The 12788-nt window shown below is 44.8% G+C and overlaps 1 protein-coding gene across 1 annotated transcript in view; it reads right to left on the bottom strand.

Moving 5' to 3' along the window:
* Positions 1–3023: 3023 nt before the first annotated feature.
* LOC147737282 (uncharacterized) overlaps positions 3024–12788 on the bottom strand; it is a 55256-nt gene continuing 45491 nt past the window's right edge. Inside the window, exon 4 of the mRNA XM_086924103.1 lies at positions 3024–6254. Within this exon, the coding sequence (XP_086780229.1) occupies positions 4367–5644 (1278 nt within the window). The 5' untranslated portion in view covers positions 5645–6254 and the 3' untranslated portion in view covers positions 3024–4366. The remainder of the gene's footprint in view (positions 6255–12788) is intronic.

Genomic DNA, 12788 nt, shown 5'->3' with positions numbered 1-12788 from the left:
GGGGAGTGCCTTCATTTTAAAAAGGGCAGCTCTATCCAATGGAGTAAGGGGCAGTGTCTTCCAGTGCTGCACATCAGCCAGGAGGCGCTGCAGGGGAGGCAGGAGATTCTTCTGATAGAAAACTTCCTTGTCCCCCATGACATAAATGCCCAGATAGCGGGAACCGCCTGTGACTATATCAGCGCTGCTGCCCGGCGGAAGACGTGGGGGCTCTCTACTGAGGACATAAATCAATGACTTGCCCCAGTTAATGATATAACCTAAGTACTGTTGAAAGAGGGCAAGAATATGCAACAACCTGTGAATTGAGGATCGAGGGTAGGCCAGGTACAGGGGATATCATCATCGGAGTAAAAGGAGATCCTATCCGACCAGTCCAGAGACCAGTTGTTGCCTGGGTCTTTCCTAGCCAGGCGTAGGGCCAAGTTTCTTCCTAGATGGAAATGAAGTGTGAAAAAGTGTGGAAAAAAAATTGAGGAAATATAAGAACAAAGTGGACCTTTGAATTAGGAAAAGACAAATTGTGAACAACCAAGTATAATGAGTTATCAAAAATATATGTTTATACCAACAGTGTATAAACAAGCATTTGCAATGCAATAGGTCTCGCATTTACAAGTTTGAGCTATTGGCACTGTAAATGACAATGCCTTTATTCTTTATGTTTTGGTTTTTAGAACCTAAGTCTAAGGCATTGTCATTTACAATGCCAATAGGTTAAACTCTTGCTAATGCGAGATCTATTGTGCTGAACTACAGTACGCGGGTTGGGGAGAAATAAATCGATGCTGCTTTAGATGCACTCTAGGTGTTGGAAACGGATGATACTACAAACTCTTTTTCCGGGCAGAGTCGAAGTCTGGTAAAGCAATGGAGAGAGGGAGTAATAAAAGCATCACCTCTATGGAAAAGAGTAAAGTGGAGCGCAATAAGAAAAGCATACGAAAGACAGAAGCACACAAGGGAGCAACAGAGGTCGGGTGCAGGTATTTAGCAGGGTGAGAGGCACTCAAGCTAAAAGAAAGAACAAGGATAGAATGGGGCAGTAGCCCTGCAAGGAGGGAATAGGGTAGAATGACTAGGAGGAAGTAATGGGGTAGTAGCGCCAGGAGGAGGGAATAGGGCAGAATGACTGGGAGGAAGGAATGGGACAGTAGCACCAGGAAGAGGAAATAGGGCAGAATGTGGGAGAAACGAACGACTGGGAGCTTTGGGAGGAAGGAATGGGACAGTAGTACCGGGAGGAGGGAATAGGACAGAATGACTAAGGGGAAGGAATGGGACAGTGGAACCAGGGGAGGGAATAGGGCGAATGTGAGAGAAAGGAACGGGGCAGTAGCTTTGGAAGGAGGAATGGGGCAGCAGTACTGACTTGAGACATAGAGCAAATGTTTCCTCCAATACATTGTCTTATAGGAAGACATGGGATTTGATTACACTGATATATATGTATGGTTGGCCGTGGGGATAGTTAAGTGCAGTGTCTGATGAATTACAGAGGAATTATTGACATTGGGAAGCTGATGACCTGAGCAGACACGCACGTATTTGAAGCTGTGACTATGGGGTCTAACACAGATTCCTGCAGTGGGTACATGTATTAGTTCGCTGAGCAATGAAACGCACAGGAGGTAGAAGAAAGCAACTAGGGACCGGGGCCTGAAAAACACCACTGAAAGGGCTGTCAAGGAGAAAATTGCTACCTCTGATGGCTCTGGTGCTGCAGTGATTTACAGATCATTTACTGCCGACGCTACCTGGCTGCCCTCACTGTGACAAATATAATAGTCACATCAGGAAGCTTTGGTGACCCCGACCTTGACCTCATGTGTCCTTTATTTTCGGGCTCACGCAGACTGACAGACACCACCTCCTGAAAAAAGTAGAAACTGGTTTCAGTGAGGAATCCCTGGCTGTCTGTAAATCTGCTCTCTAACCAGCCAGAACTGGAAAATGAGAGGAAGGCGGCTGCTGTAAAAGAGGCCCTCAGCTGACCCAGCCCCACTAGCCTCTCCTGGAAATTGTTCTGTATGCCTACCCAGAGGTCCCCAGACCCTCCAATACAGCTCTGCTCTTTTCTCCGCACTGGGGACTGCAAGAGGAGGCTGGACTGCGTATTGCTCTTCGCTTTAAGCTTCGGTGCCCCTCCCTGGTGGCCTTTAGGCCTGGTATTGGGCCGCAGTAGCGTGTGTACCTTGTGTGTACAGCCTTCCCTGGAGCCCCAGCTGAACTTGCGCTGCTCTCTGGAATGGGAAGGAGTGGAGTCAGGACTGGAGCACGCGGAAGAGTGGCCCCCGGAGGGTGCCCGTTGGTGGCTCTACTCAGTCGCCTGTTGCCCAGCCTCTCCTGCTGTTCCGGGGGGGGGGGGGGAGGGGGGGGGGCTGGTGGTGGAGGCGCTGCGGCCGATCCCGATGCCCGCAGGGGGCGCTACGTGGCCCTAATGCTGAGCGAGACGCTACAGGGCTGGAAGGACCTGGAGGCGGAGAGGGGCGATGGTGAGTAGAGGGATGAGAGAGTGAGACTCTGAGCTGATGGTGAGTAGAGACCTGGGTGTGACGGAGGAGTGCGCGCTGGAGTGGAGGGGGCGCTACGTGGCCCTTGTGTTGAGCGAGGCGCTACGGGGTCGAAGGACCTGGAGGTGGTGGGGGTGCAATGAGTAGAAGGGTGAGAGCCTGAGCTGACGGTGAGTGAGCGGGGGACCTGGGGGTGATGGAGGAAAGCGCACAGGGGTGGAGGGGAGAGGGGGCGCTACATGTCCATACTGCTGAGCACGGCACCAGAGGGGTGGAAGGACCTGGGGGCGATGGTGGGGTGAGGGTGTGAGAGGTTGAGCTGACAGTAATGGTGATTTGAGGGGTTACCCACTGGGCTGACTGAGGGCCCGGGATGAGGGAGGGGAGTCCTGTGAGACATCGGGAGCTCTGTTTACAATGAGGATTGGAGTCGTGTGGGTGTGGGCAGGGGGTTGCGTAGCTCCTAGTGTGCGCTCGTGCCAGAGTCACAAAAGTGCCAGAGAATGGAACAAGGTTCTGGAGAAATGTTTTTATAATTAACACATGCATAGCGCCCATTGCTTAATTTGTGAATACGCCCCCAGCCCAAAGGGTTTGTCAGAAGGCCTCAGCCGACGCGGGCCTGTCTGCTTCTTGTGAACAGCACTTGTGCAGCTGACTTTCTGCCCTGATTCCTCACCTTGACAAACATCGTCGACCAGCACTCTTTCCACCTTCCGCAGGGATTCGCTGTCTCATGCAAATACTTTGAGATTTGTTTTTGTCGCTTACCAAGTAATCCGCACAAACCTGTAATTACAGCGCAGTTAGCTGGCGCTCGTTTACCGGGGAGTCCCCAGGGCTGGCTGCGATGAAAACACAGGCCCGGGCTATTTATTGCCGGAGTAAATGAGAAATATATCATTTACCGCGCTCCCAAGTGCCCCGACGTACCTTGGGTGCGAGACCTAAAAAAGCATTTGCAATGCAATTGCGATGGAGATGATCAACATTCAGCACATAGTTGGTCCATGGTCCCTACTGAAGATATACAGGCATACTTCCACATTCACCAAGTGCCTATTTCTATATAGATGCACTGTCTAATTTTTAACATAATTGTATAACAGTTGTTACATCGTAAGGACAGACCAAAAGAGTAACATCAATGTAATTGTTGTCACATAGTTTCACAGTTAAAACGTAATCATTATTTTCATGGCTGAAGAATTTGTGTCCTCATTAGTTCTACATCAGAGCTTCAAAGGTAAATGTCATGCACTGCAAGGGTTAACCCAGACAGCTGCAGCTCTCATTCTCCTGCTTTCACTATTGCTTTTCTACACAGTCCTCTAGCCACTGTCACAGAACAATTAATGATGCATAAAATGACAACAACCACAGCCAGCTCTGAAGAATCTTCATTTTGTGCTTGTTAAATTGTTTTGAGTGTGTTGGGTTTATATGTTTTAAAATTAGCTGAAAATAGACTTGTTAGTCCAAGCATTTTTCATGGTGTTGCTTTTACAGGTAGCATGGTCCGGTGTTCTTGGATTTCTTTCGTTAAAACTCTCTCACAGAATAAAAACCAACAAGGTTTCTTTACTTTTAGTCCACTTTGTGCTAGTCTCCCAATGGGTTTCGTGATATTTCATGTTTTTCCTAGCTGTAGGGAAATAAACAATAGCACAGAATAGACATGTTCATTGATGGTGATGGAGTGCTCGCTGATTTTATTTTAGGTTTGAAGACTGACAAGAGCTTTTTGCACGTTCACTGCCATGATATGGTTTTTCTCCAGTGTGTGTTCGCTGTTGTCCATGTAGGGCTGATAAGCGACAAAATCTCTTCCCACATTCTTTGCACTGGAATGGTTATTCCCCAGTGTGTGTTTTCTGATGCTGCTTTAGCTGCCATAAGTTATAAAAACTCTTCGGACATTCATTGCACTGGAATGGTTTTTCCCCTGTGTGTGTTTGGTGATGATACGTTAATCCTGAAGAGGATCTAAAACTACTTCCACATTCACTGCAATGGTATGGTTTTTCCTCTGTGTGTGTTCTCTGATGCTGTTTTAAGTTTGTTAATCGATTAAAGCGCTTCAGACATTCACTGCAATGATATGGTTTTTCCCCTGTGTGAGTTTTCTGATGCCGTTTGAAGTTTGTTAATTGACTAAAGCTCTTCAGACATTTACTGCAATTATATGGTTTTTCCCCTGTGTGTGTTTTCTGATGCCGTTTTAAGTTTGTTAATCGACTAAAACGCTTCTGACATTCACTGCAATTATATGGTTTTTCTCCGGTGTGTGTTCCCTGATGCTGTTTTAGGTGTGATAATTGATTAAAGCGCTTCAGACATTCACTGCAATGATATGGTTTTTCTCCAGTGTGTTGTCTCTGATGCTGTTTTAGGACTGATAATAGACTGAAGCTCTTCAGACATTCACTGCAAGGATATGGTTTTTCTCCAGTGTGTGTTCTCTGATGCTGTTTTAGGTTTGATAATAGACTGAAGCTCTTCAGACATTCACTGCAAGGATATGGTTTTTCTCCAGTGTGTGTTCTCTGATGCCGTTTTAGTTCTGATAATAGACTGAAGCTCTTCAGACATTCACTGCAAGGATATGGTTTTTCTCCAGTGTGTGTTCTCTGATGCCGTTTTAGGTATGATAATAGATTGAAGCTCTTCAGACATTCACTGCAAGGATATGGTTTTTCTCCAGTGTGTTTTAGGTGTGATATTAGACTGAAGCTCTTCAGACATTCACTGCAAGGATATGGTTTTTCTCCAGTGTGTGTTCTCTGATGCCGTTCTAGGTCTGATAATAGACTGAAGCTCTTCTGACATTCACTGCAAGGATATGGTTTTTTTCCAGTGTGTGTTCTCTGATGCTGTTTTAGGTCTGATAATAGACTGAAGCTCTTCAGACATTCACTGCAAGGATATGGTTTTTCTCCAGTGTGTGTTCTCTGATGCCGTTTTAGGCCTGATAATAGTCTGAAGCCCTTCAGACATTTACTGCAAGGATATGGTTTTTTTCCAGTGTGTGTTCTCTGATGCTGTTTTAGGTCTGATAAATATATAAAGCTCTTCCCACATTCATTGCACTTGAATGTTTTTTCCCCATTGTGTGTTCGCTGATGACTCATGACTTCTGTAAAACTACTTCCACATTCACTGCAATGATATGGTTTTCCCCTGTGTGTGTTTGCTGTAGCTCTTCAGACATTCATTGCATTTGTATGACTTTTCCCCTGTGTGTGTTCTCTGATGCAGTTTTGGGCTTGGTAAATATACTCTGTGTTTTATATAGCAGAACCCCCATTTCCTTTAACTTTCATTTAACTGTGCTTTTTGCTGATTGCTATGGAATGGCCTGAAAGAGTTTAAAATACACCTCTAGCTCTGACTGGTGGTCTGATGTCACTTTAGGAAGCAGAGTACTGCAGTAACCACCTCATGATCAGAGCTGGTATTGGATATGTTTACACAAGAAGTGGTTGATCAGTGTTGCCTTCATTTTCTAGAGGTAATTTCTCCAACTTGAGGCACAGAGTTGCACAGCTGAGACTCGTAGAACCACCGAATTGCCCTTGACGGTACTTCCAAGATCTTTCAGTTTATGTTCAGGTTCGGCTGCCTCTGAGGGCACTTATGTTTTCCTGAATACTGAAACTCAATGTTTCGGACTTTGCTTTTGCAGATTTACAGTATTATCTTCATTATTCCTAAACATTTTGTGCAATCAAGGATTGTTTTCTGTTGGATGTAAAGAGATTTAAATTACTTATATGGAAAATACCGGAATATGCATATACAATTTTTAGTTGATTGTAAAAGCATCTCATTTATTGCTATTGTTGAAACTTATCAAGACATATTTAAGACACATTTAGCCATACAGAGATATTTGCATAAAAGTTTCTTTGAAAATGCCACAATGTTATTTATTTCAGCAAAGGTGTTCATAGAGTAACTTTGCAAAAAAGGGCACTCGCATTGCACACATTAAAACAAAAACAGCTCTTGGAGTAAAAGATGGATCAGGAACACTCAAGACAGGAAGTTGTGCCATACATCAAATCCTATTGTTCACAGAGGTGCCTTGCTCCATTCACTACTAACTACTAACTCTTTTTTCAGGAGGATTCCCCTGGCTGTTGTCTCAAGGCCTGGTTATTGGGGGCCTTTTGTGCGCTCATTGTGTTTGGGGCACTTGTGGCATAAAGGGGCTCTATCTGGGCCTTGTAGGCCCTGCATCATGTATCGATCCTCTCCCCATATAAAGTCCCTGCCCAATCTAAAATGGCGGCGTCTCTTAGACTCTAGGAATATAGATATCGACATAGGATTTAGCATGTCCTTCTTATGTACATGAAAGAAGGACTATCATGTTCTATAGCTTCAAAGTATTTCCACGGTGGCGGCCATCTTAGAATGATGTTGTTTACTAATTCTGCTTAGATTTCCAGACTGGCTCGGTCTACCGAATTTCCAAGTGCATCCTAGGCGACTGTTCATCCTATCCCCCCTATTCCTCTAATCTGGATTTTATCTTCCTAATTGCATAATCTAGTTTGAGCTAATGTATTTCAACTTCCCCTTTTTTATTTTTCGCAGCTGAGCCCTCTCCTCAGGATTTTTTGTTTTCCACCTAGTAATCACATGCACATAACGCTGGATAGCCTAAAACAGAGAGAGTACCTTCTTTCTTGACATCTTCTGTCATTATGCTGCTGTTTAATGGGCTGTCTTTGTAGAACGGAGTCATCGAACTTTCCTCCAGCCACCTCATGATTTGCCCCGTCCCTTCCTTCCTTCCTTCATCTGACCATACCCATTCTCCTCATCTCCCCTCAGCTTCCCCCCACGTGAGCATTCAGTACCCCGGTCCCTCCCCTCTTTCCACTCTGAAAATGTGGTGCCCTTAGCCATGGATTACCTTTTTCTGCGTGAAGCAAGCACACAATGTTACTCTCATCTTGGTACAGTGGTAGTCTAAACGCTGAAAGATGCAATCTAAGATTGAGCGAAGTGTTATGGAGATTCTCTTCCTTGCTCGAACACCTCCAGCACCTGAGATCTCTAAGAATCATTTAAGAAACAAACGCATGCATAGCTCAAAAGCAAACTTCCTTAGGAAACTGCTAAACAATGCCAGGAATCGACCTAAAAACTGTTTGAACTCGTTAAATTGCAATCTAACAGGAAACCCAACCTACTTTCTGGGTCTTATCTGCAGCCTAACTGCGAAGAACTTGCCGCCTTCTTCCTGGGAAAGACAAACAAAATTGAAAGTGACTTAAAGACTGCATTGGATCTCCCCTCGAGGCTTTCACACGTCAGTCCCCAACCACCTGTGTGGCCTGAGCGTCCTACACACACCCCCAAAAATATTGCTGCATGGTGTTCATTCAAATCCTTTGATGAAACAACCATACTAAAAATCCTGTCAACACTTAAACCTTCAAAGCACTTCAGCGATCCGCTTCCTTCAAATCTCTTAATTGAGATTAAAACCTCTCTTCTCCCACCAAAATAGTAAATGATTCATTAATTCAAGGCAGCATACCAGACTACCTCAAGTCTGGACAGATAACTGCCGTTCTGAAAAAGCCCACAGCAGACCACACTGATCTACATATCTTCCGCCCTATGTCTAGCATCCCAACTCTTTCAAAGCTCCTCTAGAAATGTGCCCATACCCAGCTATGCAAACACAGAGCAATTTCAACTCTTAAATCAATACCAATCTGGATTCCTTCAGGGACGCAGCACTGAATGAGCCATGACTCACATAGCTGACGATGTTTTACACAATGCTTGTTCAAATTTAATCCTGCCTTTTAAGCGTCCTTGACACGTCATCAGCATTTGATGACTTCAAGTCAGTTGCTCAAGCCCTAGTGTTTTCCAGGCTGGACTATGGAAATGTAACCCTTTGCGGCCTTCCTAGGTCAAAGTTCCCCCCCTTAGGGCCTCCCTTAACTCATCTGCAAGGCTTATTACTGGATCTGAATGCAATAACCACATCACACCTTATTTGAAATCGCTAAACTGACTCCCTTACGAGGCACACATAAATTGTTAAATTGCCTGCATGACACACAAAGCCATACACTCCAACACCCCGAGGTTCATTGCACAAAAACTGGAGCTGCCTGGTGACTCTAGAACCTCAAGAAGACTTACAATCGTGCCTACTCTGGCAATTGCCCGAGAATCTGGAATTCTCTACAATCTGAAATCCGAGTTAACTCTTCACCTGCATCTTTCAAAAGATACGTAAAAGTGCTTCTGATGCACACATTCTTGCTTTAGCTCACATGATACTGTTATTGCAATGGTTATTATTGTTTATTATTGCCTGCCTTACCTGTGTCTCTCACGGGCAGATCCTCCATTGGCGGGATGGAGCATCACTCCACTTCAATGCACCAGAGAAAACCCTCAGAGACTCAGGCAGGGGCAGGCCTGATGAGTGGCAGCAGTGGTGGGCTTCCTGTGCACTAGTTTGTAGTGCGCATGTCTCTTTGGATGGCCGTCTTGAGACCGAAGAGCCTGAAACCAAGAGCATGTGTGATAATTCCTCAGCAGCTTCTCCTATATGAGGTAGAGCGGGTGCAGGCCCAGAAGTATTTTCAGATAAAGAGCTGGGTAATAGGACAATGGCTTCCAATAACACTGCACTGAGCCCCTCACTTCAGCCAATCTTCAATGACTGTTTGAAGAACAGGGCAACAGGAAGGTGTGTTAAATGCCGACCACTAACCTTTCACCAGTTGCACACTGGGACTGCATTGGTTAGATGGAATGCTGTGCTCCCGCTCAAGTCATGCATGCGGGTGCTACAACTTGTTGCGAAGGGTTCCTTGAACCCTCAATTCCAATTCACACGGTTTAACTACACACACCACAGTTCTCCCCCCCCCTACCGTATCCAGCACATGTTTCCTGTTTCGAGACCAGAGTGCCCACACTGTGGCTGATGCCAGCTTCTAACATATGGTGTGGGAGTACCTCAAGCCATGACTACAGGTGTCATGGCTTGAAGTTACAGCCACTATAGCGGAACTCGCAGACCTTACATGGTCACCTACTCCTGAATCCTGACTGCTAGGCCTTCACCCTAAAGTAAAGAGGGGGCAAATACTTACACCAGTTTACAGACCTTGCATAAGTACTTTTCAAGAATATGACTCGTTAACGAGTCATTACATCGCGTGGCATTACAACGCGGTCGTTACAATAGCCGTTTTGTTACCACGCAATGCCATTACTATGCAAGTCATTACATCAGCTTGCAGTAGATGGCGCGCTAACATTAGAAATGTATAATTTACTACTCCAACTCCAGTCTTCGTAACAGTAGGGAAGGTGTTGGAATAGTAAACTATACTATTCCTTTTGTTAGAGCACCATCTACTGCAAGTCGTTGTAATGACCTGCCTTGTAATGGCATTGTGTGGTAACAGCGCGGTCGTTGTAACAACCACGTTGTAATGGTATCACAGTGTAATGACCGCGATGTAAAGGTCGTTTCCCACTTTACAAGCGCCAAATATAAATGTCTTGGAAAGCAGGCTCTGTGCTGAACACCAAGAGACAGCTGCATACTCACCTGCACTGTGCAGGACCAGAGGCCAACACACTACACATGCTACTCACTGGAGGAGTGGGGAGAGTGGATGGGTGGGAACTGTGATATGTATATCCTTAGCATAGGAGCAAAAAACGATATTCGAACACAATGAAGGGAATATGTCCGGGACCTCATGAATGCATAACTTCTGTACAATTGTACCTAAGTATGATGTATATCATCCTGTTCATCTGATCTCTGTTCCCCTGTTGATCTATCCACATGTGTTCCCTGCAGCATCCCCCTTACACCTACTTCCTTATAATTTATTATTTTATTGATGCACTGTCTGCTATTAGGATTGGCATGTTTTGTAGTCCTCACCGTCCTCCTTGCCTTGTGATCATACTTTACTGTAATGATGAAAGGATCACCAAAGGCTGGATATATCAAGTGAAGTATTTATTGGTTACAGCTGTAGCAGGTCCTGAGTAACTGAAGATACATAGAATGTCTCAGGCAGGTAAAGCATTGTACATTCTAGACTCAGGTGACATGGGCATTTGACATGGCTGATGACACAGTCCAGCCAGATCACCACATTTACCTTAGTAGATCTTGCTCTGAGACTGATGTAAATGGCAATGCTGCCCAACCATGATCTGTTTACATATGTCACATATATTATGTCATTCATGCTCCCTGTAACCTGTATTCCTCAATTCGTTTTTCTTGTTGATGTTTTTTTTTAAAACACCATCATTTTGAACCCATGGAAACTGAAAACAGAAAAACCTACGCATCTTGTTTTCAATGATCATTATCAGAGAAGAGGACTTGCTGCATGCACGGGAGGATTAACAACGAGACCTAGTGTGCCAGGACGGTGCACCAGGTTCAGTTCTCCGTAGTCCTGTATTCCAATGGGCTTTAGGAAGTGTAGTCATTTTGTAACTGTGTTTAACTTGGATGCGGATAAAGCAAGAGATGAAATGCATAATACTCAAGACTTTCTGAATCTTTACACTTAGGGAAATCTACATTCTGAGCATGCAGACAACGTGAAGTGAGTGAGCACTTGGATTAGAACAAACAGAGAGGACGCATCATGTGGAGGGAAGTACCCATACGCTTTGCTCCAGATACTGTTGGTTAGGACTCTGAAAGTGCACTGGAGCAGGCTGAAATTGCTATATGTGAATTGGCATCCTCAATTGGCAATGACTTTAACACCCTTAGAAGTCCCTAGTACATGTTACCAATGGTACCCAGGGCATGGGTGTTAAAGTAGTCACCAGGGCCTGAAGCACTATTTATGCCACCCTGAGTAGCCCAAGTAAACTACTAACAAGAGGACGGCCAATGCAGACTGCAGAAGAGAATAAACTGCTTGATCTCGACTCTGCCTTCACCATGTGTGGTAAAGTCAAACACGATTTTTAATATATGTCTGTCACCCCTAGGAAGGCCTCCTGAGGCAGACAAATGGCTGGGCCTGCTTTGGCCCAAGGATCCGAGTAAACTCTGTGCTGAGCAAAAGCCAGGCGTCCTTCACTGGCTCGCCCACCTCCATAAAATAATGGAAATTAAGGACACAAAGGCATAGTAGGATATTATTTGACTATCTACAAAAAAATTGATGAAGCAGCAGTACCCACACCCCGGAGCAGAACTCCTTGTTTCAGGATTCATCACTTTCTCACTACATCATATTTTAGTTAGTGTATTATGAGACTAGGTGTTCTCTCCCCAAGGATCAAAAGAAATGATCATTGTTTTGCAGCGCAGTTTTATCATCCCATACTTACTACCAGTGTTTAGTTTGATTTAAGTTTCCATCTGGGTCACTACACAATGGGGTTGTGAGTTGTTCTGATGGTTGGACTCAGGAACTCCTCTCACCAAGAGATATGCCACTGTGCTGTGGAAACTGTCCAGGCTAAGTATAGATTTCACAACCAGCATATTTTGGTAAAACAAAGATTAAATGCTAACCATCATCGTTAGATGGCTAAAGCTTTCCCACTGCCCATGTCTTGCGGTGAAGGTTTGGTGTTAGAGTCTGCCCACCACAAAATAGAATAGGCTTAGAGTGTGAAATCAAAAAAGCATAAAGCTTCAAAACCCAATTAGAGCAACAGAACTGCCCATAAAGAGTAGTTCATAATACTCAGCTGAGCCCCAATAAATCCAAGTCAAGCAGCAAACAGTTGTAGCAGCAATCTGTCAAATCAAATCAGAAAAGGAATACAACGAGGGGGAAACAGCAGCAGCAATCGGTCAAATCAAAAAGGAAAAGGAATACAACGAGGGGAAACAGCAGCAGCAATCGGTCAAATCAAAAAGGAAAAGGAATACAACGAGGGGAAACAGCAGCAGCAATCGGTCAAATCAAAAAGGAAAAGGAATACAACGAGGGGAAACAGCAGCAGCAATCTGTCAAATCAAATCAGAAAAGGAATACAACGAGGGGAAACAGCAGCAGAATTCGCCACAACCATCAAGGGTCTGGGCGGGAAAGGGAATAAGAGTAAGTTGTAACTACCTAGGAACACACTAATATAAAAGTCAAAACCATATGTCGTAAACATTGACATATGTTTGCTCGCTCTCATCGAAAGTGTGTACCTTGCGACCATCTTCCCTCATAAATCATCGGACTCTGGCCCACATCACCCACTCACCCCATAGTTGGGCTTCCGCTCCTCATC

This window comes from Lissotriton vulgaris, chromosome 1_1, assembly GCF_964263255.1.
Source record: "Lissotriton vulgaris chromosome 1_1, aLisVul1.2, whole genome shotgun sequence".
NCBI lineage: Eukaryota > Metazoa > Chordata > Amphibia > Caudata > Salamandridae > Lissotriton > Lissotriton vulgaris.
This window is presented reverse-complemented; position numbering and strand designations above follow the sequence as displayed.